At 40.1% G+C, this 27,254-nt stretch overlaps 1 protein-coding gene across 3 annotated transcripts in view; it reads left to right on the top strand.

The window, feature by feature from the left end:
* The window catches only part of RUNX1 (RUNX family transcription factor 1), a 204,359-nt gene that overhangs the window by 129,522 nt on the left and 47,583 nt on the right, over positions 1 to 27,254 (top strand). For all 3 annotated transcript variants that reach the window (XM_065402432.1, XM_065402445.1, XM_065402439.1), the window contains one exon: positions 15,540 to 15,644. In XM_065402432.1, coding sequence (XP_065258504.1) covers positions 15,540 to 15,644 — 105 coding nt within the window. The remainder of the gene's footprint in view (positions 1 to 15,539; positions 15,645 to 27,254) is intronic.

Below are 27,254 nucleotides of genomic sequence, written 5' to 3'. Positions count from 1 at the left end.
ATTATTTAAAAAAAAAACACTTGATTTTCTCGATACCAACACAGGAAAGTGAGGGTATCACAGATCTTCAGAAACACCAGGATGTTGTATTTAGGAGACTTGGCTTGCCCTCCAGTACAAAGCAGATTTGCATTGGAATTGGCTGATGTCCAGGATTACTATTCCTCACCCTCAGTTCAGAATGCCACTGGGAAAACCTGCCTGTCTGGCTTGTAGGCCTTAGTAAGTAATTTCTAAAAGAACAATGTAGTTTAAGGCTTAAGAAACTTTAAGCTTCTCTGCCTGACAAGCTGGTAAACATCTTCCTTTATTTTTTTCTCCCAAATTTTCCCTTCATTCATTCATTTTTCAAATGTAATTATTCTGTACCAGTGCAAAGTATGTAGCTATCTTAATATAGTTTATTATGATGAAATAAAGCTAACACAAAAAGCCAAATACCACACAGGAAGTTCACTGGCTAAAATTAAAAAGAAATAGTTATTTTAGAGAGGGAAAGTTTCAGGGTCTGGTGGACACTACATTGATTCCACATGGAATCATTTATCCAAATAACTGTCTGCTTTGTAGGTGGCAACATTTTTTTTCATGTTTTCTGCGTGAAAACTACTTTGAATGGGTTAATATATTAATAATTGATGTGAATGTATCTTGGTTTACCTGCAGAAGCTGTCAATCTTACCTTTAAACATTTTTCTGGAGTTTAATGATTATTATAACTAGTTTTATTGCAAGATCTTTTTACATTGTTTTTTTTTAAAGAAATAAAAATGAAATTTAAAAATTCAGCAACTGGCAGGGTCAGAACCACATGAATAATTTGGCAGATAAGAATATGCCATTTTTCATTTCTATGAAACATAAGAAAATGTAAGTCTGTGCCACTGGTTTTCACTTCACTAGCCTATATGAGAACACTTGGAGGATATTACAAGACATAATCAGAGATATTCATTTTAGGTCTCTTTCTTCAAGACATAAATTTGAGGAAGAAAGCTCAGTTTAAACTGGAATGTAGATGACAGAAATGTGCTAACAAGTTACTGGGCCAGATTCTGAGTTCATTTGGTTTTTACTTGCCTTCTAATGGCAGAATTTGACTCATTCTGTGTAGCTTTGTTTTCTGACATATTATTTAAGGGCATTTTTGTTAAACTTTGCTTTTACTAAAAGTTAAACGCATTTAAAATTATTATAGTATTCAGAGTGCAGACTGGAACTCAACAGAGTATAAAAAGCAGTAAAACTTGTCTTAAGCAATTACCTGGGGCCTGATCCAAACTCGTTGGCATTAATGGAAAGACTCCCATTGACTTCAGTTGGTTTTGTATCAGACCCTTGGATAACAATTAATTGGGGTTTTAAAATAAAATACTGTGGGGAGGGGAGTCTCTTGAAACAGGAGGTTGCCTGAAAAGGATGGCCTCTTATATAGATTTCACTGTATTAGAATTGATCAGCTCAAAAGAGAAGAAAAGTAACAACAGTGTATTTGAAAAAGAAAAGTTGCAGTCTAAAAACAACATTGTTGTATAAACATATGATATTGTGATAAACAGCAAGATAGACAGATAGAGGTGATGGTCCAGGGGTTTGATAATAGGATACAAAGCCAGAACTATCTGTTGCTTGTGTTGTTCATATCCTGTGTATTAATAAAGGACTTCTGTTTCCGGGTCTGTCAAGTTAGTATCATCCTCGATCACTGACTTTCCGAAGGGTGAAATTCATCCCTGCATGGAGGGCCAGCACACCACTGATGTTACACAATGGGACTCTGCTGGGGGGGAGGAAGGGGAGTTGTGACTGGAGGAAGCTGTGTTTCCCTGTGTGCTGTGGAAAGTGGTGCTGGAGAGTAGCTTGGGGAGGAGCCTTGGGATATTTTGAGTGTGCCAATCCAGTGTCCCTAAGACTTGTTGCAAGTGGTGAAGGGGCTGTGGTCACTACTCCAGCCCATAGGTTGTGGTCACCCCAGCATACTGGACTGCAGATACAGACCCTGGGTCTGGGTTAGAGGGGGTAAATTTTGCCTCCTACTATTTGCATATTTCACCTGCATTAAGTTTGATTGTTCACACTTTGTATAAGTAAAATGAATATCACCCTAAGAGAGAGAGGGGGGGGTATTTATTCACAAGGCTGTGTGCAGCTGTTTGTTAATATTATTGTAAACTGTTTTTCAATTGGTTAAAACATTTTTTCTGGTTTTCTTTTTCTCTTTGTTTATTTGTAGAGAACTACTCAAAAGTCATTGACCTTTTAAGACTGGGAAAGTAAAAGTTGTTAGTAAAGAAATTATTAGAAAGCAGGACTCTGCAGGATGGGGACTGTCTTTAACTTTGTACAGCATCTAGCATGTTCTCAGTGCTTAACAAATATGTATTATGAATGATACTATGCCATGTGAGTAAGATATGTAAGCGCAGAGATGAAATACAATATAAGCAAGTTTCAGCTCATCATTTCAGGTAGGATTGAAGTATTCTTTTAGATTTCTCTGTAAAATTAAGTGTCATGGCAAAATCTGACATGAAAACTCTCTGCATTTATATAATGTATCATAGATCTTGCAAATCAAATAGTGGTGATCCATCACTGTGGGGAAAGATATGCAAATTATATTAATTAATAACACAGTCCTTTAGACAAAGTCACTTTCTTGGTGCAAGCTTTCATTGGAAACTTAGTGGGGAGAGGGGAGAAGAATTCTTTATAAAACTGTACAACCAAAACTGACTTATGTTTGCACTGAATATATAACTGTAGACATTTCTCTATGAATTGCTGATTGTTAAGGAAGTATACGATACAGTTCAGCGAGGATATTTGAATTGAAAACATCATGTGGTCCGGAGGGTTCAGCATGACTCCTGCTATCTTTGCCAGCTGACAGACATTCTATTGGGTTACTTAAATTTGGTCTGGGCAGGAGAAGTTTCAATCAGAAAGTGTCAATAGGAGAAAAATAATGGTAGAGTGATTTTTAGAGCTTCCTGTCTCCGGGAGCATTATGGTTGTAAACAGCGATCATGCCAAGTGCTGAACTACTGGCCTAGTTCCAATAACAATAAATCTACTTTTTGGTTGCACGGAGCCGTGCTTGAACATTTTGTTTTAAACTTGGGATGATGATGATGATGATGAGATAGCGTGTTGTTATCTGAGAGTTTTCTTATTTTGTATGATTGTAAAAGAAGTTCATCTTAGGAGGATACTGTTTATGGAAAACAGAGTATCTCACTGAAAGAAGAGGTTACATTGTTTCAAGAAATCTGTTTGCCTTTAAGCATTTTTTGTTTTGTGTTTGGTTTGGTTTGCTTTTCTTTCTTGTGTGCCCTCTTTTAGACATCTTCTCAAGCAAAACTGTCTGGAAAAAAAGTCACACCAAGAACAGCTGCTGATTTGTAGTCAAAATAAACTCATTAAGAGAAAAATAATTAGTGCTCTGGCCTGAGGGCACTTTAATGAACTTCAAATGACTACTCTAAAGTGTGCAGCTCTCATCAACTCTCTTGTACTTAACAAAAGAACTGAGGGTGTTCTAAATCAGTGGTGCACAACTGTTGCCATACAGAGGGCCACGATAATATAATGTGCATATAAACTTACATAAGCCTCCAGCACTTTGGGGTCAGTTTGTATTGTCCCCTCATATAGCATTTAGAGTAAATGGGGTGGGGTGGGGGGGACATTTTGTTTAATCTTAAATCTTTTGCTTCTCTTTTCTCCCATTTTTAATCCCTTTTCTCTCTTTTTGACTACGACTTTCCTTCTCAGACCATTTCTTTCCCTTTTGTTCTCTGTCTCTTTAACTAAAGTCGCTCCTCTTTTTCTGTGTTCTCCATCTCATTTTTTCTCTTATTCCTGCTCCTCTATTACTAGAGTCTATTACTATCCCCCTCCATTTCTTGTCCTACAGCCACTGAGTGAAATTCTGACCCCATTGTAATCAATGGGAGTTCTGTCATTGACTCCAGTGGGCCTGGGTTTTACCCTTTGCCTTCAGGGTGCCTCTTCCCAAGCCAATTGTAGCCTGAAGCTCAGCTCTGCTTTCTTACGCTACCAGCTTCAGGCACTTTACCTGCTAAGGTGGTATAAATTATTGTTATTTAATGTTTAGATTGTGATAAAACCTAAAGGCCACAAGCAAGTTGGGCTCCATTGTGCTAGGCAAAGTACCAAAATAGCTTTTATGTCAATGAAAATAAGGCCCTCTAGTTTTTAGCCTCACCCAGTCAACTAGCAGTAGTACTTCTGCTCCCTCCTTGTGGTCAAGGGGTTGCTTCTAATACTATGCAAGGAAGGGAGAGGCATTGGGTGGCGGGAGTGGGTGTAGAAGGAGGAGCTCCTGGAGGCTGACAAGTGCGAAGTGGGGAGGAGCAGCTACTGGAAGGAAGGAATGAAGCTACTAGAGCTCTGCAGGGAAGTGCATGCAGTGAGTTTCCTGTCCAGTTTCCTGAAGTTCAGCGAGAAGCTGCAGGAAACACATTGATAGGCGGCCATGTATAATTGACAGGCTGAAGGTAACGCACCACAGCTGTAAAAGCTAACATAGTAATGTCCATGCTTTGAAGTCTTACTGAAGACTTAGCTACATTAGAAAGTCCCTTTAAGGAACTTTCTATTAGTGGGAGGTGCCAGGTGTTCATACAGAAATCTATCTGTATCAGTGGTTCTTGGACATCCATTAATACAAGTTACCCCAAGTTGTGTATCAGTGGGTGTTACATCAGTGTAATGCCAGTGTAGATGCGTCCTACTCCCACATCAAATGAGTCATTGCAAACAGTCCTCCTGCTGATGTTCCACACTTGCACCACTCACTGCAGAACTCACCTCTCTGGTCATCTTTCTACACTCCACTACTCGGGGGTCATCTGGGCTGGAGGTCACTCACTTGTTCAACTAGTGCTGACAAACACACAGGTGCCATTTGCCAGCCATATTCAGAGTGGGTGCACACCACTCTTTTGAAGCCTGTGTACTGACACCATCTTTGTTCATGCATCTGCCTGGAGCAATGTGGTGGTCATTGGCTTCATTGTTCTGCAGGGTGAGAAGTGTGCCCAGACCCAGCTGGGAACTAATCGCCAAAATGCTAAGATCTTCCAGTGTCTGTCTGAACAGGTGGCTGAACTGGGATTTGTCCAAAGTGAAAACCAGTGCAGACAAAAGGGCAAGAAGCCAAGACAAAATCAGTAAGAATTACAGCAGGTGAATCAATAGCTGGTACTCTTTAAGCTATTACACAATAAGCACCCTAGGCTGGGAATAGGCCATGCTGAGAGGTGGAAAATGCCATCTTTTACATGGAAAAATGAAGGTTTTTCCAAACATGCTTCTGAAAGAGAGGCAATATTTAGGCTTGGCAGAATTCAATTTTTTTTATATATATAATTTTGATGGATCATATCAATGTTTATTTTTAATCACTTTTTAAGATCTGTATCCATTTAAATTTTCAAAGTAGTGGGAAATTATGGGGGATGGTCAGACTATTTAATGGCAGTTGTGATTCAAAAAGTTAAAGCTTTATAGACTAATGCAAATTGTCAACGTCATGGGTCAAAATATAAAAAGTCAATATCCTTAAATCAACAAATGGTACTTATTTTTACTATTAATTTGCTAGTCCATTTGTAACCAGCCTAATTCAAAATCCAGCCTCAGTCTAATGAGTTCTCCAGCAGCATTTTTTGTACTTTGTTTAGCTGTATATTTTGATTATTCTAGATGGAATTTTTTTTAATCTGTTTGCATGTATACAGTGAAATCAACATTTACCGGCATTCCCCAATAAAAATCTAATCTTTCCAAGTCTAGTAATATTCTAGCAGGTACAGGGCTGGGAGACAGGAATTCCTGAGTTCTAATTCTACCGCTGCTATTGACTTGTTCTGTGACCTTGGGCAAATCACTTAACCTTTTAGTGTGCGTCTCATCACCTATAAAATGGGAGTGATAATTTCTACCTCCAGAGGTGTTGTAACAACACATTAACATTTTGAAATTATGAAGTGTTACAGAAGGTTTAAATACTATTATTAGAATTAATGATCCCAAGGTATTTTTGCAAGGATAAGGCCACATTGTAATTTTATTCTGCCTCCCTGAGTTCTCCTCTCCATTTCATTTTTTTACAGTGGGTTTTCCCCCCTCTATACTATTGTGTAGCATCACTGCACTCTGCTAAACAGCTGCTGCATTCCACCCCAGAGATGGCTGCATTTCACTGGTGGACAAAGTGACTTCAGGATATTTGTAAAGTACTGGGGGGCTCTTTTGCAGTGAAAGGATCTGTGTAAATGTAAAACATTATGCTGGATGAGTCTAAAAAAGCAGCACTTCTGCGTACATAGGTGGCCATAACTCAAAAGGACCAAGCCAGTATCTTGAGCAGAAAATTAGCTACCGAATGGCAGAAATGAAGTGCTATATGTCAGGCTGATCTTTGTGGGGGAAAAAATCACTCTTCAGTAATTCAACCCTCCCAACCCCTTTTACAAACATTAGTAACATGCAAATATTTATGAAGTCCACGTATGCCTTTCAGTGCTCAATAATATTTTTGCAATAAACATCACATTTTAGCAATAAAGCCGTATAATCCCTTTGTACTGCCACTGTGCCACACAGGTTGGGCACCCAACAGCTTCTCATTCTTCCTGTACTGTAATTATTGTCTCCACCCATGTTCCTAAGAATTTTATAGAGGCGCTGCAGCAGCTCTACTTACAGTTCAAGGCTGCTTGGCTTCTCCATTAAGAGTTCTCTTTTCAGTCTTTTAATCAAATGCTTTAATTCACGCTGAAAACTTGATCTGCAGGCGTCCAGCCTAACAAAGCATTTCCACACAACATTCCCTATAAAGTGGATCTGTTGTTTCTTAGGGCAGGATGAAATATATATTTTTTTCTAGTTTCCAACATCATTCTTCCTTCCAACGTACACTACGCTACACTATACTACACCACACTGCTGGGATGCTTAAAAGTTGAAACACATAAAATTAAAGACATTAATATACAAATATACACATCTGGCCAAATTCCTGCAGTTACCCCCAATAAAACCTGACCTATGAACTTGAACAATGCCATGATGTCATCTCCAGATATATTGCTTTTTTGTGGGGGAGAGTACTGCTGATGTTGATGTAATCCCCCGTAGGTAATGTGATTCAATGTAAGATAATTATTCTACTATCATCATGTTCTCAGAGACCTCCCTCCTGCCACCCTGGTCCCAGATCTGTAGACCTCATGCATAATCTCCTCCCTTTTGCTCCGTTACTTCCTGTTACACTTCTTTCCTCCCACTGCCTCCTGCCTGATAAGTGGCTGTTGACTTTATCCAGCTAGCATAACTGAGGATATTAGTATGCAGACAAATCAGGAGGGAAGACGTGTATCAGGAAGTAACTGAGCAAAAGGGAGGAGATTATGCATGAGGTCTATGGGTCTGGGACCAGGATGGCAGGAGGGAGGTCTCTGAGAACATGGTGATAGTAGAGCCAGCCGGGGTCTACTAACAATCACCATTCGGTATCTAGAAAAGTGCGGAAATCGTGCATTGGTCACGTCTCTGATTTAGTCAATTCACTTGTCGTGTTCCAAAATTCATAAAATATAAGCAAGATTTACATTTAAAAAAAAAGCAGAATTAAATTAAGCTCTATGGAATTCACATTTATTTAAAACATCAATATTTAAAAACTGATAAATGAATAATCTCAATTCTTAAATGGGAAAAGGGTTATCAAGTCTCTGCCAGGCAAACAATGGAACAGCAGCACCAGCTGCACTGTGACACACATTCTCAGAGTGGCAGGGAAAACTTGGGCATAGAGACTCCCCGAGCAGTGAAGGAGAAGGGTGGCTTCATGCTAGTGCCTGAGACTGGGAAGTGAAACTGACTATCAATGCAGAAATGAAACTGACTCTACATAAAACACTGTCAAATGAAAAAGTAAACAACTGAAAAATATATAGAGAGAAAATCTGTCACTGTTCATAATCGGAGGGCCCAGTCATGCAGCTCTTACTCACACGAGTAATCCTTATTCATGTAAGCAAGGATTGCTCTTCCAAGAATTGCAGGATCAAACCCTAAGGCAACAGTTGTTACAGTAATACATAAAAAAGTGTTCAGACAGAAATGTGATATTTGAGTTCACTGTGTCCCATTTATTGTCTGTATGCTAGCATCCTCAGTTATGCTAGTTGGAATGTGTACTGCTCGGGGATACTAGTCTACTTCTTTCTGAAGAAAAGAGGAGGCATTCACACACTAGGACAGATTATCAACTCTGCTACTGCAGGGCAAAGGGTAAAAAAAAATCCATTTTAACTAGGTACTGGGGATTTGCCAGTGTAAGAGGATTCCTCAGGTAGTGTATAGCTGTGGTAGCACAGGGCGCATGGCTGGTGCTGTGGCCAGAGCACTGTTGTACACCAGCAATACCTGTCTGCCAGAATAGCCCCAAGGGGCGTGGAGAGCCAGGCACATTTTTAGACCTTTGTGTCTGCTCTAAATTGTCCTGAGGGCTGAACCAGCCTCTGACTGGCCCCAAGATCTGGATCTATTAGTTTTAATATTTTATGTCAAAATTGTGCATTTAAAAAAAATTCTTTGTAGTGGGATGGCTTTCTTAAAACATAGCATTAATGAAAATCCTCACCATATGTGTAATGTTTTTTAAGATAGATTGGATTCTAGGACCCAAAAAAGGTTGATGTTGGTGTCCCTTTTAATATCACTTAATTTCACTTTTGGAATTCAGTGACTTAATATACACACCATGCTTCTAATAGAGTGAGGTAAATACACCTATTTATGATTCACAAAATAATAAAGTGAAGATTGTTTCAATCCAAATACACCCTCTCCCCGCCACCACACATATTCTGAAAATTTTTGAGAAACTAATTCAACATGCAGGAAAATTAATTATAAATCCCGAAAGCATTTGATTTGCTCGCTGTAGAAAAGGTGGGTGTATGGGTGGGGGAAATGTGAGAGTACAGCTTGCATCTGTTGTTGGTCAGTATGGGTATGTCTACGCAGAAGCTGGAAGGTATAAATTCCAGCTTGAGGAGACAAAGCCACGCTAGCTCTGAGCTAGCATACTATAATAAGGGGTGTCGCTGCAGTGGTGCGATGAGCTAGCCCCCCCAAGTACAATCCCATGTGAGACCCGGGTGCATAGTCAGGGCAGCTAGCCCCTATCACTACTTGAGCCGCACTATATTTTTAGCCTCCTAACTTGATCAGAACTAGCATGGGTCTGACTCCGTAAACTGTAATCTACACCTTCCAGCTCCAGAGTAGACATACTTTATGGAGTGCTGCAGGGAACAGAAATGAAAGCAAAGAGTGGAAGCCAGTAGCTGAGTTGCACCCAAATTACTAGTGTCTGTGTTGCTGAGCCATTAGTATTCAGATGATTCAGAATCTTATCACACAGTGGATTAAATTCTGTAGTTCTTATTTGGGGCAGAGAAGGAAGGACAGTATTTGGCCCTATGGGTGAAATCCTGACCCTACTGAAGTCAATAGCAAAACATCTATTGATTTAATTGGGGACAGAATTTCACCCTATACGGGTAAATGTAGAAGTAAGAACGTTGTGCAATGAGACACTTGGAATTATCCAGTAGAAATGTTGCAGAATATAGCCATACAGTTAAGTTGATGGGATCACTTGGCTGGAAGGGTGCAACAGCTGCATCTCCAAAATCCCACATTTCACACGCACAGGCCTCTATTTTCATGTGGGGAAAAAAAGGCCTGTTGTACATGCAACTACCTGTTTGTGCACACAGTTTTTTGGTTTCTAGGTGCAAATAATCATTTGTACACAGTTTTGCAGGCATGCCCATTGTGCTCTCATTGTCAAATTTGGCTTATAGTCCAGTGGTCACCATTAAAAATTCTGTATTTGACAACAGGTACCACACAGTAGTATATGAAGTTACTGTAGTTTCTCTTGTGCTTGAAATAATAGCTGTCTGTGGTATCTATGTGATAATGGTTAACAAAAGTTAACTCTTTAATATCTTCTACTTTAACTATAATTGTTCTCCTATGAGATGCCCACTGAATGAAATGCCATTGGCAAAGTTGTGTCCTTAGTTGTATGAAACTGCCACTGAAGACAACAGGAACAAGACAGACATCTGAGGACAGAATTTTACCTTGTTTAGTTTTTTCTAGACTGTCACACAATTAGGTGAAGCATTTAAAAAAATAAACCATGCACTAAGCAACAGCTAACTAAGAGTCAGTTCTACTACTCTTACTCATCCCATCAATTTCAATGGGATTATTCAAGTAGTAAGCTATTACTCAATCAAGAGTGGCAAAATGTTTCCCTAATGTATAGTTGTTAGTGTGTGTGTGTGTGTGTGTGTGCGCATGTTCGTATGTGTGTATATATTGCATGTACATACAGCCACACACATTATAAAAAAAAATAGTAGACATCTTTACATTGGCACTTTGGCAGATACCTAGGGAAGTGTCATGAGAAGTTTGAAAGATATATAACAATCATCATTTAGCACGGTTTAATAAAATCAGATGAACACATAAGTATGAAAAAGTAGTAGCAGAACATATTGTACCATAATTTCTCTTACTATAATGTGGAAACCTCTCTCAGACATCATGGAATTAGCTATAATATCATCTGTGTTGTATTGTGTATTTTTGTTTTACATTTCATATTTTTTCATCCATATTGCTTGGCCTTGTCAGTGCAAACATTCTTGGCTCCTTTCCCATTTTTGCTTCTTTTCCAGTTTGTTAAAATAATGCATTGTAATTACTTAAGAAAACCAATAATATTCTGTGACAAAAGAAATCCTAAAGCAACATATAGCTATTGTAACCATATCATCAGCTTCTCTTGCTTTTTTTCCCCTTCCTCACCTTATTGGCCCAATCCTGAAGCTTTTACTACATTTTTGTCCAATCCTCATTCAGACACTCCTCTCTCTCCCCCCCCCCACCCCCATTGATTGAGCTGGGAGTTTTGCCTGAGAAAAGACTGAATAAAAATGGAATGGGGCACTCATAATATGGTCTGTAATCTCTAAAGTTCTTCTCTCATCTCCCCTACTTATTTCTCTTCCACAACCACATTCCACATGAGAAGACAGAAAACCATCCTTTAAAAACATCTGGCGAGCCCTGCTGGCCACATGTCTTCTGTGCTACTTTCTGTTTGCCATTCTCTGTAGTTTGCCTGGGTGTGCTGCTTTGCATCCACACACATTCTAAAAAATGCCTCCCATCCATAGAGCCATCTCGTTCTTGTAATTACATCTCTCAGGGATGACTAATGCAATACACAAAACCTCTTTGCATGTTACTAGGTTGTTGTTCGGGATTCGCTATTTTCCCACCTTGACTTCATTCCCTTTCAAAAGCTGCAAAGGCCCCAGATTACAGCAACCCCCTCTCCAGCTGAAGAGGCTGGAATGCAGCTCCCTGAAGAGCCCTTCAACACAATGTCAAGCATCATCCAGAGGGTGCACAGGGAGGGCACTTCAAGTGTCTCACTTTTCCCTGGTTCTCGCTGCATTTCCAGTCCCTGCCAGACTGGAAATGACTGAGCTCAGGACACAAGTATGGATGCCTGTCTGGCAGAGCAGTGCACTATCATTAGACCATCAAGCTATGATTTTTAGGAGATTTTTTTAATCTATCTTTTCCTTTGACGTTTTAATCACCAGTGGCTCTAGAGAGCATTCCTGTGTAATTTCTAATGCAGCCATCAACGTAGTATCTAGGCACCATATACAAAATTAAGTGTTACTTATTGCCTGTCCAGAAATACAGCTAGTTCTCTTTCCCGTGTTAAATTGTTTTTTCAAGTGAATCATGGTGGGGATCTTGCAGGAGAAACATTGCCAGGCTGTTGTGCTACCCTAATACTGGGGACAGATCTGATTGACTGAAACAGTGAATCTTGTACTGTACCTTTAAAGATGCAAGACTTGGGCTTATCTTGTTGTTGCTGGGAGTAAATTCCAAAGCCAAGGTCCCTCTGTTGAAAAAGCCCCAGGCTCCTGAAAGTTTTATCCTTGGGATCAAGAGCTGCCACATCCTTGATGTTAGGAGCTGCCATGGATAATTACAGAGGGAGTGGCAGTCTCTAAATCTTGCTCATTAGCAGTGTTAAAGAAAGGACCTCATATGAGATCATTTCACTATTCTCAACCAATATGCCTACATATGCACAGTAATTTCCAATTTTAATTACCACATATTGTGTGTGCATGATCCCTAGTCCATTTGTGCATAGTCTTTCCATTTGTGCTTTGTGGATTGTTTAAAACAGGGGTCTCATCTCTTCCCATTAGCTAACAAAGGGCTGTGTGCTGGGGAAATCTGACTGTCATTTATCAAGAAACTAATCTGATATTTCTTTTGAACCAAAATTTAATAACCAGTTTTGACAGATCATGTGTGTTTGTATACATCTCTGTGTGTAATAGGCACATGTGTATCTAGGAAAAAATGAGATCACAGATTTAGGCTGCATGCTAATACACAGATGCAAGGGGAAAGTTTGGGGGTGCATTCATCCTATGATCTTTATGCACATGTATTAACTATATGTTTGATTAATTCACGTAAAATTAGGTTGGATACATTTCTAGCTAATTTTACCTGAATCAACCAGACATATAGTTAATACATGTGTAATGAGTAAAACTAAATGCAAATTAAACAAAATGGCCAGAGGACTACAGTGGAATTATCAGAGAGTAACAGTAAGTGACACATAGGCATATGGTTATGTAGTCCTGTGGTTAACCAGCATGTGGTTAATGAGTAGACTTCTATAAACAGTAAAAAGTAAGTGGAGTGTCTTCCTGCTTTTGCCAAATTGTGTCACAACAGGCACCATCATTTTGAAATCTAATAAATTTTGAAGAATATCTTTGAAGGAGTTACAAATATTGCACCTGGCCCTGATTCTCTATGGTAATTTTTTTGATTTTACAATCACATTTAACAATTAAAAATATTTTTCTCACTCCTTGTACTGTGTGAAAATCCTACAGAAACAACAGGGGGACTGATGAGTGTGTTAGGGAAACAGTGAAAATGCCCCATTAAGTGTTATCATATGTCCCAAGTAAATAAACTGGAAACATTATAGCTAGAAATAGATTAATAAATAGAAAAGTATTATTTTTCTCTAATCTCTTTCAGTTATAGGCATTTTAGGTGCTACTTGAAATAACAGTACGTAAAATATTTTCCTAAAGAAGCAGGATATGTTTTTGGCTTGATTATGTCCCTTTAATATTAGTTAAAATCTCATGTTTTGGGTGTTAATTTTCTTGGGGAGTTTTTAATAGTAGTTATTTTTGATCCCTCATAGAAAAGTCTGAGTATTGGCAACATAATTGTTATGATCTGTCATACAATTTGGTATTTAGAAAATGTCAAAAACACATTGGCCTTGAGTCTGGCTGAGTGGACCCAAGTCAGGGGTCAACGGTCTTGAGGCATGGATCAAAGGTGGCTTTTATGCCACCTTTACAGCTCCTCCCGATACCTGGAGCTACTTTTCAGCAGAGGTTGGAAGGGTATTAGGAAGGCACAGGACTGGGATGCAGAAGAATTGAGTTTTAATTCCCGGCTCAGATACAGACTTGTGTAACATTGGCTGAGACACTTAGGGCTTGTAGCAATGCACACTAGAGGGGGTGCAAATTCTAAAGCACATCAACACACTGTGCACTAACTGGCCGTGTAGACCCTGCTGGTGTGCACTGAAAGTTCCCTAGGGCACATTAATGTACTTCTGTTTGGAAAGGAACTACATTAGCATGCACTAGGGAACTTTTAGTGCACGTCAGCAGGATCTACATGGGCCAGTTAGTGCACAACACATTGGTGTGCTCTAGAATTCACACCCCTGTAGAGCACATTGCTGCACTGTGTAAACAAGCCCTTATTTAACCTGAGCTTTACTGCTCCATCCTAATTCACAGGGACATTGTGAGGACAGAAACCATTAATGATTATGAAGTGCTCAGATATTAGTGCTGAGGGCCATACCAATACCTAGATAAGAACTGAGTTCAGATACTATTGAAAGTGAAACTGTCTTATTCTCATCACACGTGGATGTATACCTACATCTAGATAAACAAAGCAAACTATAACAATTGGAAGCTTTCATCAGAAGAACCCTGAGACTTGGTTGACAGGAATGTTGGAGACCAGCAATGAGGTGCTTTTTGTAGCGGTGTGTGGGAAAGTTTGTACAGCACATGCCTATGCAAGTATAACCTCAATTATCTGAAACTCCCCATTGTCCAAATCAGGGCCATGTTTCTTGAAAATTCTATGATTATCCATGTCCCCCATGACATTCAGAGAACTATACTAAAACTGGCTACAGGTAGTGCTGTCAGCCTTTTATTTCTGTAAATGCCAAAGTAATAATTAATATTTATACAGTGCTTTACATTGTCAATATGCCACACATTCAATAACTAAATAATCTGAAGAACACTAGGCAAGTAGTAGTAGTATCCCCATTTTACAAATGAGAGTAAAAGGAGTTTGCACCAAAACAGAAGCAGAAATATTTAAATACATTATAATAATGAGGGCCTATATCATAATTTCTTATCTCCATTTGAACCACCAAATGACTAATTTTCAAAACTCAGAACTATGGCATGCACATACTATATCTGAAGTCTTCCCTTTGAATTATAGTGAAACCCATCATAATATCTTAGCAAAACTTTCCATAGAAATCCAGGAAGCAAGTTTTTACCCACAAAGGGATAAAATAAAAAAGCTGAGTTTGTATAAAATATTCTTGTCCAGGTTTAAAACAAGGGGGAGGAAGTGGAGGAAATCCAGAACAATCAGATCACTGTTATGTCTTCATGGAACTCTTTAATTCCCTTCAGACAAACTATAGAGATCTTTTTTTATCTTGTCTCTATAATTTCTTGGAGCTATGGTAGTAGATTTCTCTGTATTTTAAAGGATTCCTGTTTATTCTGTAGAATTGATCCAACACTAGCTTGAACCATCTACCATGGGATTTTCAGCGTTTCCTAGGGGACTTGAACATCCCTTTGATTTAATGGGAATTGTGTGTTCAGATTCCTTAGGCAGCTTTGGAACTCAGCCATAATTTATAGGGCTCTGTGAACTAACACCCTTAACAAACATAGATCAGTTGTAAGTGGTAGTGTGGATAATTTAAAATATAACTGTCCAGCTGTAAACTGTGTATTTTACAAAGTATAAATAACATTAAATGTAAATCAATTCGTTATACGTGCTTGGAGCAGTAGCCATGTACGGAATATACACAGCCTTGGATTGCCCTGAAGTGGATGTGAAATGCTGCACTGTATGGACACATATATAATATATAGAGACTAAAATATGATGTGTTTTCGAGCTGTTGAAAATGACAGATACAAATTATCTCAGTGCATCTTGTATTGTAATTATCAGTAAGAGAGTAATGTGCTTTCCTGTTGCAGGGAAGAGCTTCACCCTAACCATCACAGTCTTTACAAATCCTCCGCAAGTAGCCACGTATCATAGAGCCATCAAGATAACGGTGGATGGACCTCGAGAACCCAGAAGTAAGTGATCTGGCAACAATGTTAATGCAGGTGTGAGATTCCATATTAGAACAGGGGTTCATCACCTGTCAGATTAAATGCAGCAAAATATAAGATTAATTGGGAGCAATGGATGTACTTTGAACTAAGGCTATCCACTAATGATTTTAAATATGCCTCTCTAGAGCTTAGTTCTGCACGAGTGTATTCTGTTGTTCAAAAAAGTATTTGAAGTGCTCTGCACTTGAAGGCAACAAACTCAGGTATGATTTGTATAGTACACAAGCCCGAAGGGATATTGGGTAAAAAGAGGACAGGACGTACATTATGCAGCATTTCCTGGTCACTTTGACTTTCAGATGGTCATAGGATTTTTAACTTTAGAACCCAAGATGCCATTAGTCTAACTTTTCAAAGTTGGCAGGCAAAAGCAAAAAAAAAATTCAGAAAGATGACAACCACTGTTCTTCTATATAGTTTATTGTGCCTCATGCTGGTTTATAACTTAGGAAAACTGTAATTGTTAAAAACAGCCCTTCAAACAGACAGATGGAATTTACTCCACTGGGGTGCACATTTTCACAGACAGTAGTTCTTGCCAAAAAATTTTAAAGCATTAAGTATGAATAGAAGATGAAAGATTTGATATCTGTAGGGACAAATCCACAAATTTCACACAAGTACAGTTTTTGGAAAAAACAGATGTACAGTCATCAGATGCTTGTGCAACATGTGCTCTGCTTATTACCATGGGCAATAATTAACCTCAGTCACTAACCTTCATGTAGAATTTTCATATTTTTTATCAAAATGCCCTGATGTAAATTGAGGTTTGTGGTTTCCTTCTTTTATTCCCTCTGAACATTTGGCATAGGTTCTAACTGTTGCTTAAGAGAAGTCATCCCAGGAGAGGAGAACAGAAAGAAACGAACACCCACTAGAGGGTGATCCTTGTAAGCCAGGGTTATTTATTGAGCGTTGGAAGAACAGTGAGGTTCAAATGGATAAATATAGTAGGTTAGAAAACTCTCAGGCTTTCAGCTGCCTTTTATTCTTAATAGTTGCCTGCAATTATGGGCTAGATCCTCAGCAGGTATAAATCAGCATATGCAGCTATACTAATGTATTGAAGATCAGGTCCCTGGGTTTTTAGGATTTGAGGCCAGCCTTTGAAACACAGAGGACCTTTTCTTTCTTTCTTTCTTTCTTTCTTTCTTTCTTTCTTTCTTTCTTTCTTTCTTTCTTTCTTTCTTTCTTTCTTTCTGTGTGTGTGGTGGTGATGTTTTGTTTTGTTTTTTGAATGGGTGTATACATGGTTCCTGAGAAATATCTATAGAAAACCACCAACTGTGCATGCAAAACAGGTATTTGTATATGCAAATACCAGATCTGCATGCACAGTCACCTGGCCGTGTTCAGATTTTACAGAGATCAAGTCGGCATTAGGTTTTTTGAATATGTGTCTGATAGAGTTCTAAGAAACAATATCATTCTGCTGATTTACCTGCTGGTTTAGATCAATTGCTCAGTTGGTATAATAGTTAATATTTAATAAGGTTTTACATTTAAGAGAGGAAGTAAAGAAATCATCGCTACTGAAGCTACATATGTAGCTTCACAACTCAAACACATGTAAAAGCCTTTTTGTATGCAATTTCAATTTGTCATAGGGAAGTCAAACATATAAGATGAGTAGTACACACAAGGAAGTTTTATACACATAGTACTAAAGGGTCAAATTTCATTTTGATAGAGACACATAACTCGCATTATTGCCAGATAATCTGTTGTATATAAAAGAACAGAACATTTGCTACTAAGTACTGTAGTTTGATATCTAATCAAGAGTTTCTTGAATTGCAGCAACTGTTACATATATTTGATATCTGCAATACTCTTTAGATAGTTGAGTAAAATGCAGCAAACTGTTTGACTATATGGGCCTAATCCAGCCCCAGTCAATGCAGTGAAGAGATGCTACCCAGAGCACATGTTATAACAGGCTTATGGGTAAACCTCAGTTTTCCTAAACTGCGTCATGTCACCTGATTTTTATTAATTAGGCTGAAAATTCCCTCCACTGTCTAATTCTATTCAGTGTCTCTCATAACATTCAGGCAATTGAAGCAGTACTGAACCATACCTTATTTTTCTATATTCTCTCACTCTTTGTGTTTATGGCACTTTGGATTTGTTGAATCAATTAGATCAAATGCAGTCATCTGTACAAAAATAGCTTGTATTACTGCTATCTGCATACACATATTTTAAGGGGTTCCTTGTAGTACATGCCGTGTGTTGCAGGGATTGAAAATCACACTGTTCCAAGGTCAGGGCTTTGCTATGTTCAGACCTGGACCAGTATCAAAAGAAGCACTGCTGGACTGAGGGGATCATGAAAGATGTAAGCTCCAGTATCTTGAGGCTTGCCATGCTTAGAAATAAATAGTTCACAATCAGGTTGCAACTTAAAAAGGAAACATTAGTTCAAAACTTTATTGACATGAGTAAAATTATACACATGCATAAGTGTCTGCGGGATCAGGACACAGCTAACTGCCTCATGAGCATGCCCTTCCCCAGGGTCCCTCAGATATGCCCATTTTCCTTTACACTTTTATTTTTAAACTCTGTACACTTGCAGGTAACATGGGAGGCATATCAGTGCCCATTCTGGAGGCCTGTCCCTGGTGCTTAGCCTTACATATGCTCATACATAGCCTAAGGTTGCATTTTCATTGACGCACAAATAGCCTTGCCCAATGTGCTGTACCTATTGCAAGGATTTGCTGAATCGGGGCCTAAATAAAAATGTTTGGGGAAGGGGGTTATATTTTTATAGGAAATCTTTAAAGTTATGGTACTGTTTCTGTTCGTCTTAAGGGATGGGCTTTTTTGATTTGTTTTGTATTTTGTAAAAACCTATTTTTACGACATTTAAATTGAGGGTCAAATTTGACTTGACAGTGTCTCTCATCTCTAACTCTAGTGGCTTGTGAGATATTGGCTGCAAACATCACGTTGAAATTTAAGTGGGGAATAAAACCCAAGATGGTAATCAAAATAATACGATTTTAAGGTGCAGTATCTCGCAGCCTGCCAGGGCTAGAAACACTTGGGCAGGCACACTACTAAGAGTGCTTTCAGGACCAGTAATCTCTTCCAAGCATTGGTCTTGTACCCAAGGATCAGACAGAAAAATATCAATTCTCATATTTTACTTTTCACAATAGCAGGCTGGGGTGGAATTAAGGTAGTAATCCTAATACAAAATTTTAATTGTTCTAGTTACCAATGAGTATTAACCCTAAATATTTGAAAACATGAGGAACTTGTTATGGTCTTTTCTTTTCTTTTCTTTTTCCCCCCTGCCTTCAGAATTACAAGAGCGCAAAATCAGCCTTATAATGGGGCTGTGGTTGCAACATTAACTTTGGAAAGGTTATCCCCTCTTCACAATAAATCAACACACACCTGCACAGTTGATCCTTGAACCCTGATCCTTCAAAACTAAAACTAAAACCACAAGCCTCTACCACTTGAGCCAAAGGAATACCTCTATGAGCTACTTCTTGTATAAATACCTTGATGTTCTTTCTAAGATCTTGTCTATGCTTGCAGCAGCACACAGAGTATGTGTAGCTACATGTCACAGTGAAAGGCAGGCTGTGTCCACACTTGTCACTGCAGTGTGTAGCTACCTGTGGCAGTGAAAGTCTCTGACAGTGGGGAAGCAGCAGGGAAAGGCTCTGGCAGCAAGGAGGCAGTGTAAAAAATAGCAGTGTAGACTTTGGAGGTATTGCTTGGGCAGCTAGAGAGCCATGGAGTGTATATACTCAGGGTTCATGTGTATAGGGCACCTTGCTTGCCTAAGCCATGCCTCACTGTCCATACTGCCTGTACACCCTGCCATAAGTGTAGACATATCTTAAGTGGAAATCAATCAATAGAGGGCAACATTTTCACACACAGAACACAGTCCTGCTCCAACAGAAATCAATAGCTAACATTTCCCACTACGTGAATAACGTAGCTGAAGTTGACGTACTTAGATCTACTCACCGCAGTGTCTTCACAGTAGTGAGTCGACAGCTGACGCTCCCCCGTCAACTCTACCTGCGCCTCTCGCTCTGGTGGAGTACCGGAGTCGACGGGAGAGCGCTTGGCAGTCGATTTATCGTGTCTAGACTAGACGCAATAAATTGACCCCGCTGGATCGATCACTGCCCATCGATCCTGCGAGTAATGTAGACAAGCCCTAACGTTAATGGGAACAAGAGTAGGCCCTTAACTCTCATAGAAATCAATAGGTGCAGGATTAGGTCTAAACCTATCAACAACAAAAATTGTTACTAACTTTGTTTTATACTTACAATATAATTACTTTATAGTCATCAAATATAACTAGTGCCTAAGTTTTCCACTGTATGGAAAGTTTAAAAAAGCAGCAACAAGCCATTTTTGAGCTAAGAATAAATTTAAGACAAAGGTCAAAATTCAAACCAGGATAATTTTTAATGAGATTTAACTTAAAAAAAAACAACGAACCAAACACAGATCAACACACTTTCTTCAAACTTTGCAGAAATGTGCTCTCTTGTCTTCAGAGATTATTTGGTCAAAACATGTTTGATGCAAAGTTATAGGGGTGTGGTATTAGGGTTTTATAATGGAAGCTGGCTGCCTCCTTAATTTATGTGTATAGTATGGGCAAAAGGTGAAACAAAAACATGTAATGTGATTTTAAGCTATTTTTGTCAAGTAGAAAAGTACAGATGTCCAGGGATGTAAAAGCATATATTCATTAGCGCCTGGATTTTTTTGATTAAGTATTTGTGGTGTGTAAAGGTGTGAATAATATGTCACGTACTACTGTGAGTGCATGCCTGCATAGATACGTACAAAACCAAATTTCTCAGATGTGGATCCTGAAATGCTTGCACAATTATGTACTTTATGGGTACTTGATTACAGTGATTGTGCGTGGAAAAGGCCAATTATTTGTTTACTAGTCAATTTGCATATGTAAATACAAGATTTCCATGTGTGGTAACTGCATGTACAAATTAGTTACAGAATTGTGTCTAGTTTTAATTTCTTTTCTCTTTTGTTTTGCTGCATTTCTGAATATGCATATCTATGCAGTGTTTCTTGTAAAATTATCGTAGTGCATAGAGCCAAAGCACAAAAGGACATGACTCTTCCTCCACTACTTTTATTTATTTTCTAAAAGTTTTCATTTTCCGGTTTTTAATAAATGCTTATTTTTAACTTTTGTATAAGAGGGAAATATTCTACACTGGCAAGTAGATAGGATTACCTAAGAGCTCATTTTCAACTCCATCTTCTCTGATTCTGTGACTCATAAAGCAAGTTGTGTTTCTATGAATTTAGTCCATGGGAAAAATCATTAGCAGTATCCAGATCAAGAGAATTGCTCCTGGAAACGTGGTAGAAATATTATGATGATTCTTAAATTAAATATGGCCCTAAGGCTGTCTGACATATGGCTGCTCTTAAAAATTATTTTCCTTCTTTTGACTTCTTTTAGTTCTTCCTTTTGGATTGTTTTAACTATACAGCTCTGAAGTGATTCTCTAGTAGAGCTGTGTGCTGAAGACACTGTGTAAATTCCAAAGGATTTGTAGATTTACGCCAGACTTTTTTTTTTTTTTTTAAGCTGAGTTGTCCAGGCAAAAGCTGAATGTTAAAGGTGTTTGTCCAGCATGAATATATGGTTGTCCCAATTAATTTTGGCCATACATAATTAACTATATGAACTCCTCTCAAAGAGCAGTCTGGGGTGTAGGTTGCTGAGCAGAACTTGAGGAAGAATGTAACAAAGGGCATGTCTGTGCTAAAAACTTAAGTCAACCTATATTAGGTTGACTTACAGCTTACTGGGGTGGTGCATGTCCACACTGTTGTCCTTCAGTCGGTGATATGTGTCCTCACCAGGAGCGTTTCCACTGACCTAAGAAGGGCAATGTGAGGAGCTGCCGGACTCTCAGCTCCGCTTGCTGCTCCCCAACGGGCTCCCAGCTCCACGCCAGCAGCCCCCCCCCCATTCTCTGTTCCCTGCTCTCCGCTGCACCCCCCTCCCCTCCCACTCTCAGCTCCATGCTCCCCACCTGGAGCGGGACAGCCATCTGGGCTCTTGACTGCCCGCTCCTCACTGGGAGTGGGGCAGCTGCCCAGGCTCCCAGCGGGTTCTCAGCATGGAGCCCAGGCAGCAGGCAGCAGCTGGGCTGAGAGTGGGGAGGACTTTCTTGTCAATTTTACGACTCCAGCATGGAGTCATGAAATTGGCAAGAATGACAGCCAAAGGCCGATGTAAGTAATGCAGTGTCTACATGGACATTGCGTCATCCTAACTACACCAACATCAGCCCTATGCCTCTCGTGGAGGCAGATTTATTATGTTGGTGTAGTACGGCACATGTATTAGGGAGCAAGGCTGTAGTGTCTACGCTGACATAGTTAGGTCGACATAAACTGCCTTATGTCGACCTAACTGTGTAGTGTAGACCAGGGCAAAGAGGCTGGCCAGACAGACATTATCCAGTTCTATTGCCAGCTGGCAGCGTTAACAAGAAGACTGAGGCCAGTATTCATTCTCCACCTTTGATCGTTTGTGATCCACTTTTGATAAATCAGTGTATTTAAGTGCAGGACAGCAGCTTGTCCAGAGGCTAGTATGTGATTAAATCCCAGCTGTAAAGAGCAGGGATCAGATCATCCCTTTCCATGGAAAAACCTATGGAAGGTGGCTCTGAGGAAGGAACTCTCCAAGGATCCTCTTATAACCAGGGCCGGTGCAAGGAAGTTTTGCGCCCTAGGCCCCCAGGGCAGCTCCCCGCCCCCCCCCTCCACCCTGAGGTGCCCCCCCCCCCGCGGCAGCTCCCCACCCCAGCTCACCTCTGCTCCCCCTCCTCCCTGAGCACGCCGCATCTGCTCTAATTCTCCTCCCCTCCCAGGCTTGCGGCGCCAAACAGCTGATTGGCGCCACAAGCCTGGGAGGCGGGAGAAGTGGAGCGGCCACTGCAATGGGAGAGGGAGTCTGAGCCGCACATGTCAGAGCGCTGCCGGCAGCCCAGCCCAGGAACGCTGTAAAAAAAAATTGGGGGCACTGCTTTTTGGCGCCCCCAAATCTTGGCGCCCTAGGCAACTGTCTAGTTTGCCTTAATGGTAGCACCGGCCCTGCTTATGGAGACCTTTTCATTGGGGGATTGCCCCTCCTCCTCTCCCAGGTATCTTTTCTGGGAATTCTCCCCAGGGCTGGAGAGGAGACATTGTGTGTCCGGCCAGTCCATTCCTTCCCTTGACCTATACAGTCTGTTCCTTACTCTCTACACAGACCCTGTATCCGCAGAGCACCTTCCACAGGCCTTGGAGGAGGAGGAGGGTGGGCAGTGCCACACAATTGGATGATCCCTCTCTTCATAGGCACCGACTCTGTGGGTGTTCCGGGGCTGGAGCACCCATGGAAAAAAAATAGTGTGGGCTCAGCACCCACCAGCAGCCCCGCAAATCTGCTCCTCCCCCCGAGCCCTCCCGCCCCCACTCTGCCCTGCCGATCAGCTCCTCTCACCCGCCGCGATCAGCTGTTCCGTGGGGGCGGAAAGAGGCGGGGCAGGGGTGGAGGCTTGGGGGATGGGGTGTAGTGGGGGCAGGGCCTGAGGCAGAGCAGAGGTCGAGCACCCCCCAGGAACTCAGAAAGTAATCACCTCTGCCTCTCTTTCCCAGGGCAGCTGGGAGATCTGTGCATAAATGGTCCCCTCTGCATTCACATCTGGGATGGATGATCTCACTGGGTTTTTATACAACTACCATTTTTAAACCTTGCTTTAGGGCTTGTATACAAGAGAAAGCTATTGCATTGCTTTGGGACCTACTGTATTGTACAACCTGACTTTACAATATATGTTAGATTTTGTCAAGTGAGGGTTAGATAAAAGCTTTAGGTCCCAAAAGTGAAAACTTATTTTACTAGTTATATTGCATTAATCTGCTAACTCCCTAGACCCCTATAGAGTTAATTTATGATAATACATTAGTTTGGGACTTCTGTGTCTGTCCTCAGTTTCTATTAAACACAGCTTTGACTGAAAGCCAAAACATTTTTCAAGTCTTTCTTTTTGTCTCAATGAACTACAATAATGTTAAATGCCTTCAAATCCTTTCTTTCCTTCCTTGGAACTGAGACTAACTTTTAAGAAAAGATTTGTATCAAACTGTAATTTAGAAATCACATATGAATAAGTGGCTGTGTCACCATCATAAAAAGATCGTACCCCCCAGGTTTCACTGATTACTTATCAGACCCTTTCATTCACCTGGGGATTTATAATATTTCACAAATTATTTGGCAGAAAATTCAAATGAAAAAATTAAGTGATATTTTTGGCTTGCTAGATAATAAAATGAGAGAGTGAGTCAGAATCTTATTACTTCTATAAAACCAGTTGTGTGCTAAGCACTTCACAGATCATTTGTCCTCTAAGGATCAGCACCCAAAATTGCTAGTTACTTTTAAAAAATCTTGGCCAAGGTACTTTTCCCCTAAGAGCTTCCAATGTAAATAGATCATGTATAGACAAAGAATGCAATGGGCTGCAATGAACACAAATGATTGAGCACTGATGTGTGCATATTCTGTATTCATGTATTTTCTTGTATTATTAATACTTAGTGGGGAGTAGGAGTTCTGGGTTTAAATTATGAGTACACAACAAAGACTTTTTTAAACAGCTTATATCATTTTCATATAGAAGTGTACAGCAGCAGTGTGAAATTACAAAACATTCTAGCTCAAATCTAAACTATACAGCTTAATATGTATGTTGTCTTTATATATATATATACACATTTCATTACTTGTGTTCTTTTTACATTTTTTTCCGTATGAGAGTCATGTTGGAGAAACCATTCAGGAACAGTGACTGAGTTCAGCTTTAAGCAGAATAAAACACTGCACTATGTGAGCATATACAAAAGGAAACATGGCATGCTGAAGAAAAAACATTTTAACAGATGGAAAATGCAGGGCATTCCCAACAATCTATCAGTCGCCGGGATTGCTTTGCATTCTCCCAGAGCAGCAAGGAAATGTTGGCACAAAAGATAAAGTTCATGTCATGCAGATGCTAATTGTCCCTCCCAAGTATGTATACTGCCCATTCCACCGTCTAATTTTTAAAATTATTTTGTTAACAAAATCATTTTGCTGTAAGGCATAATGAGAGCAAGAGAGGTAAAAGAAATAAATTGTGTTGTCAGTTTGTGACTAGTGATAGTATGTTCTGAAAAGAATCTGAATTATGAGGAAATAGGTCTGCCTATGACACACACATGTTTACATGATGGCACTGAATTATAGCAACGCGCTCTACAAGGGCTTGCATTTTAGAACCATCTGGAAGACGTCGTTGGTACGGAATGTTGCTGGCTACCTGCTTGGCAGTGGCAGCTTCAGAGGTTAATATTAAGTCAATTCTTCAAAGTCCGAACTGACTTCTCATTGAAGGTGCAATTTCAGGTGTTGAAACTGATCTATAAAGGCCTTTGTGGTTTGGATCCTGGCTACCTGAAGAGACCCCTTCTCCCCTCTCCTTATGTGATACTGCAACAGTTGAGGTGTGCTAGGCCACTCTTCATGATCGTCTCAAGGTTTGAATGTCTTGTGGCCAGTGGCAGGGTGTTCTCAATGGAGAGCCCTTGACTTTGAAACTCACCACCAGGCTGGTAGGGCCTAAGTCTGTCGACTTTCAGGGCATGGAGCAAGGCCCATCTATTCTTAGACCGTAACAGAGTGATATGACTGGTAATTTAGATCTATTCAATGTGGGGTATTTTTCTGCTGTCATTTGTGATAGACACCTATTTTATAACTTTCATAATAATATAAGCAGCTTTATAAATGACACACTGACATGTGTGTTTGCATTTCACTGAGAAAATATTTTATTTTAGGAGTAGGCTAGGTATAGTGACTCGTGATGTGAGACAAGACATGTTCCAGTGGCAAGAGCACGAGACTAAGGGCTTGTCTTCACTATGGGGGTAAGTCGACCTAAGTTACGTGAATAATATGAATAACGTAGCTGGAGTCAACGTAGCTTAGGTTGACTTACCCCGGTGTCTTCACTGTTCTGCGTCAATGGGAGACACTCTCTGGTCAACTTCCCTTACTCTTCTCAAAGAGCTGGAGTACTGGTGTCGACCGGAGAGTGCTCTGCCATCGATTTAGCAGGTCTTCACTAGACCCGCTAAATCGATCCCTGCATCAGTGTCAGTATCCCCATAGGGAAGACCAGCCCTAAAAGACAGTAATTCCAGAGTTCTAGTCCTTCCTTAGCCAGTGCATCTATGTGTGGTCTTAGGCAAATCTCTTAACCCTTTTGTGTCTTATATTTTTGTTACCTGCACAATGATAAATTAATACCAAGACTTTGTTTACAGTGAGTTTTTTGCACCAGTGAAGGTAAATTGATGTAGCTTCACTATAGCAAATCCCTAGTGTAGATATGCTACACTGGTATAAGCCATGACTTGCAGCAGTGCAACTTACTGTGGGATAAGTTGTACTAGTGTAAGTCAACATTTATGCTGGTGTAGATACACTTGTGCAAAAAACTTCAGTATAGACAGGATCTACCCACCTACATTCCTAGGTGTTTTAATTAGCTAATTGCAGCACCTACTTCACAAGAGGATCAGTCGACTGTTGTTTGTAAGGTACTTTGAAGATGAAACAAGAAACACACAGATTATCTTCACCGATCAAGTAACCACCCCAAACACACCAAGAAATCTGCTATCCAGGCACTCTGATACTGAGGAACATGCTCCGAGGAGAAAGTCCGGGATACACACCTTAACACACTTAAAACCTCTGGTGGAATGCCCTTGTTAGATGAAGGCGAAGTAGATTGCAAATACCCCGGGAGAACTCGCTTTAATACAGGAGATAAAAACCTCCGACTGCACACTGATAGTTGTCCCCTACACCCCACACTGGAACTCGAACAACCCTCCAACCTCACCAAGCTCATCATTAGAAGCAAGCTCCCCACAGACCAGGACACCAACTCAAAGCAGCACCAGACTCTGGCATAACAACAGATGCAAAACCTGCAGACATATCTCCACTGCTACAATGATCGATACCCCCCACAACACACCTTTCAAGATCTATGGGTCATACACATGCCTATCACAACATGTGATGTACCTCATCCAGTGCATTAAATGCCCCAACAACCAACTATGTAGATGAAACAAAACAATCACTACGCTCTCAAATGAACTCACACAGAAAAAGGGTAAAAGGCAGAAACACCATATTATCCATGGGTGAACACTTGTTACAAAATGATCACTCCATATCTGACCACTCAGTTCTCATCCTCAGAGGAAACTTGCACAACAGCTTCATGAGCCTGAGAGCTTAAATTCATAACTCTGATAGACACCAAAAATGATTTGTCTCATTACAACAATCTACGGCTGTAGAAGTGCTAACTGCGCACTTCACCTTGAATGGTCTCTTGCAACATGTTTTTACTCCTTATCTGTTCCATCTTGTATTTAGCTGTGGCACTCTGAGTCCCTTTTCCCAGACCTGAAGAA

This window comes from Emys orbicularis, chromosome 1, assembly GCF_028017835.1.
Source record: "Emys orbicularis isolate rEmyOrb1 chromosome 1, rEmyOrb1.hap1, whole genome shotgun sequence".
NCBI classification, from domain to species: domain Eukaryota; kingdom Metazoa; phylum Chordata; order Testudines; family Emydidae; genus Emys; species Emys orbicularis.
This window is presented reverse-complemented; position numbering and strand designations above follow the sequence as displayed.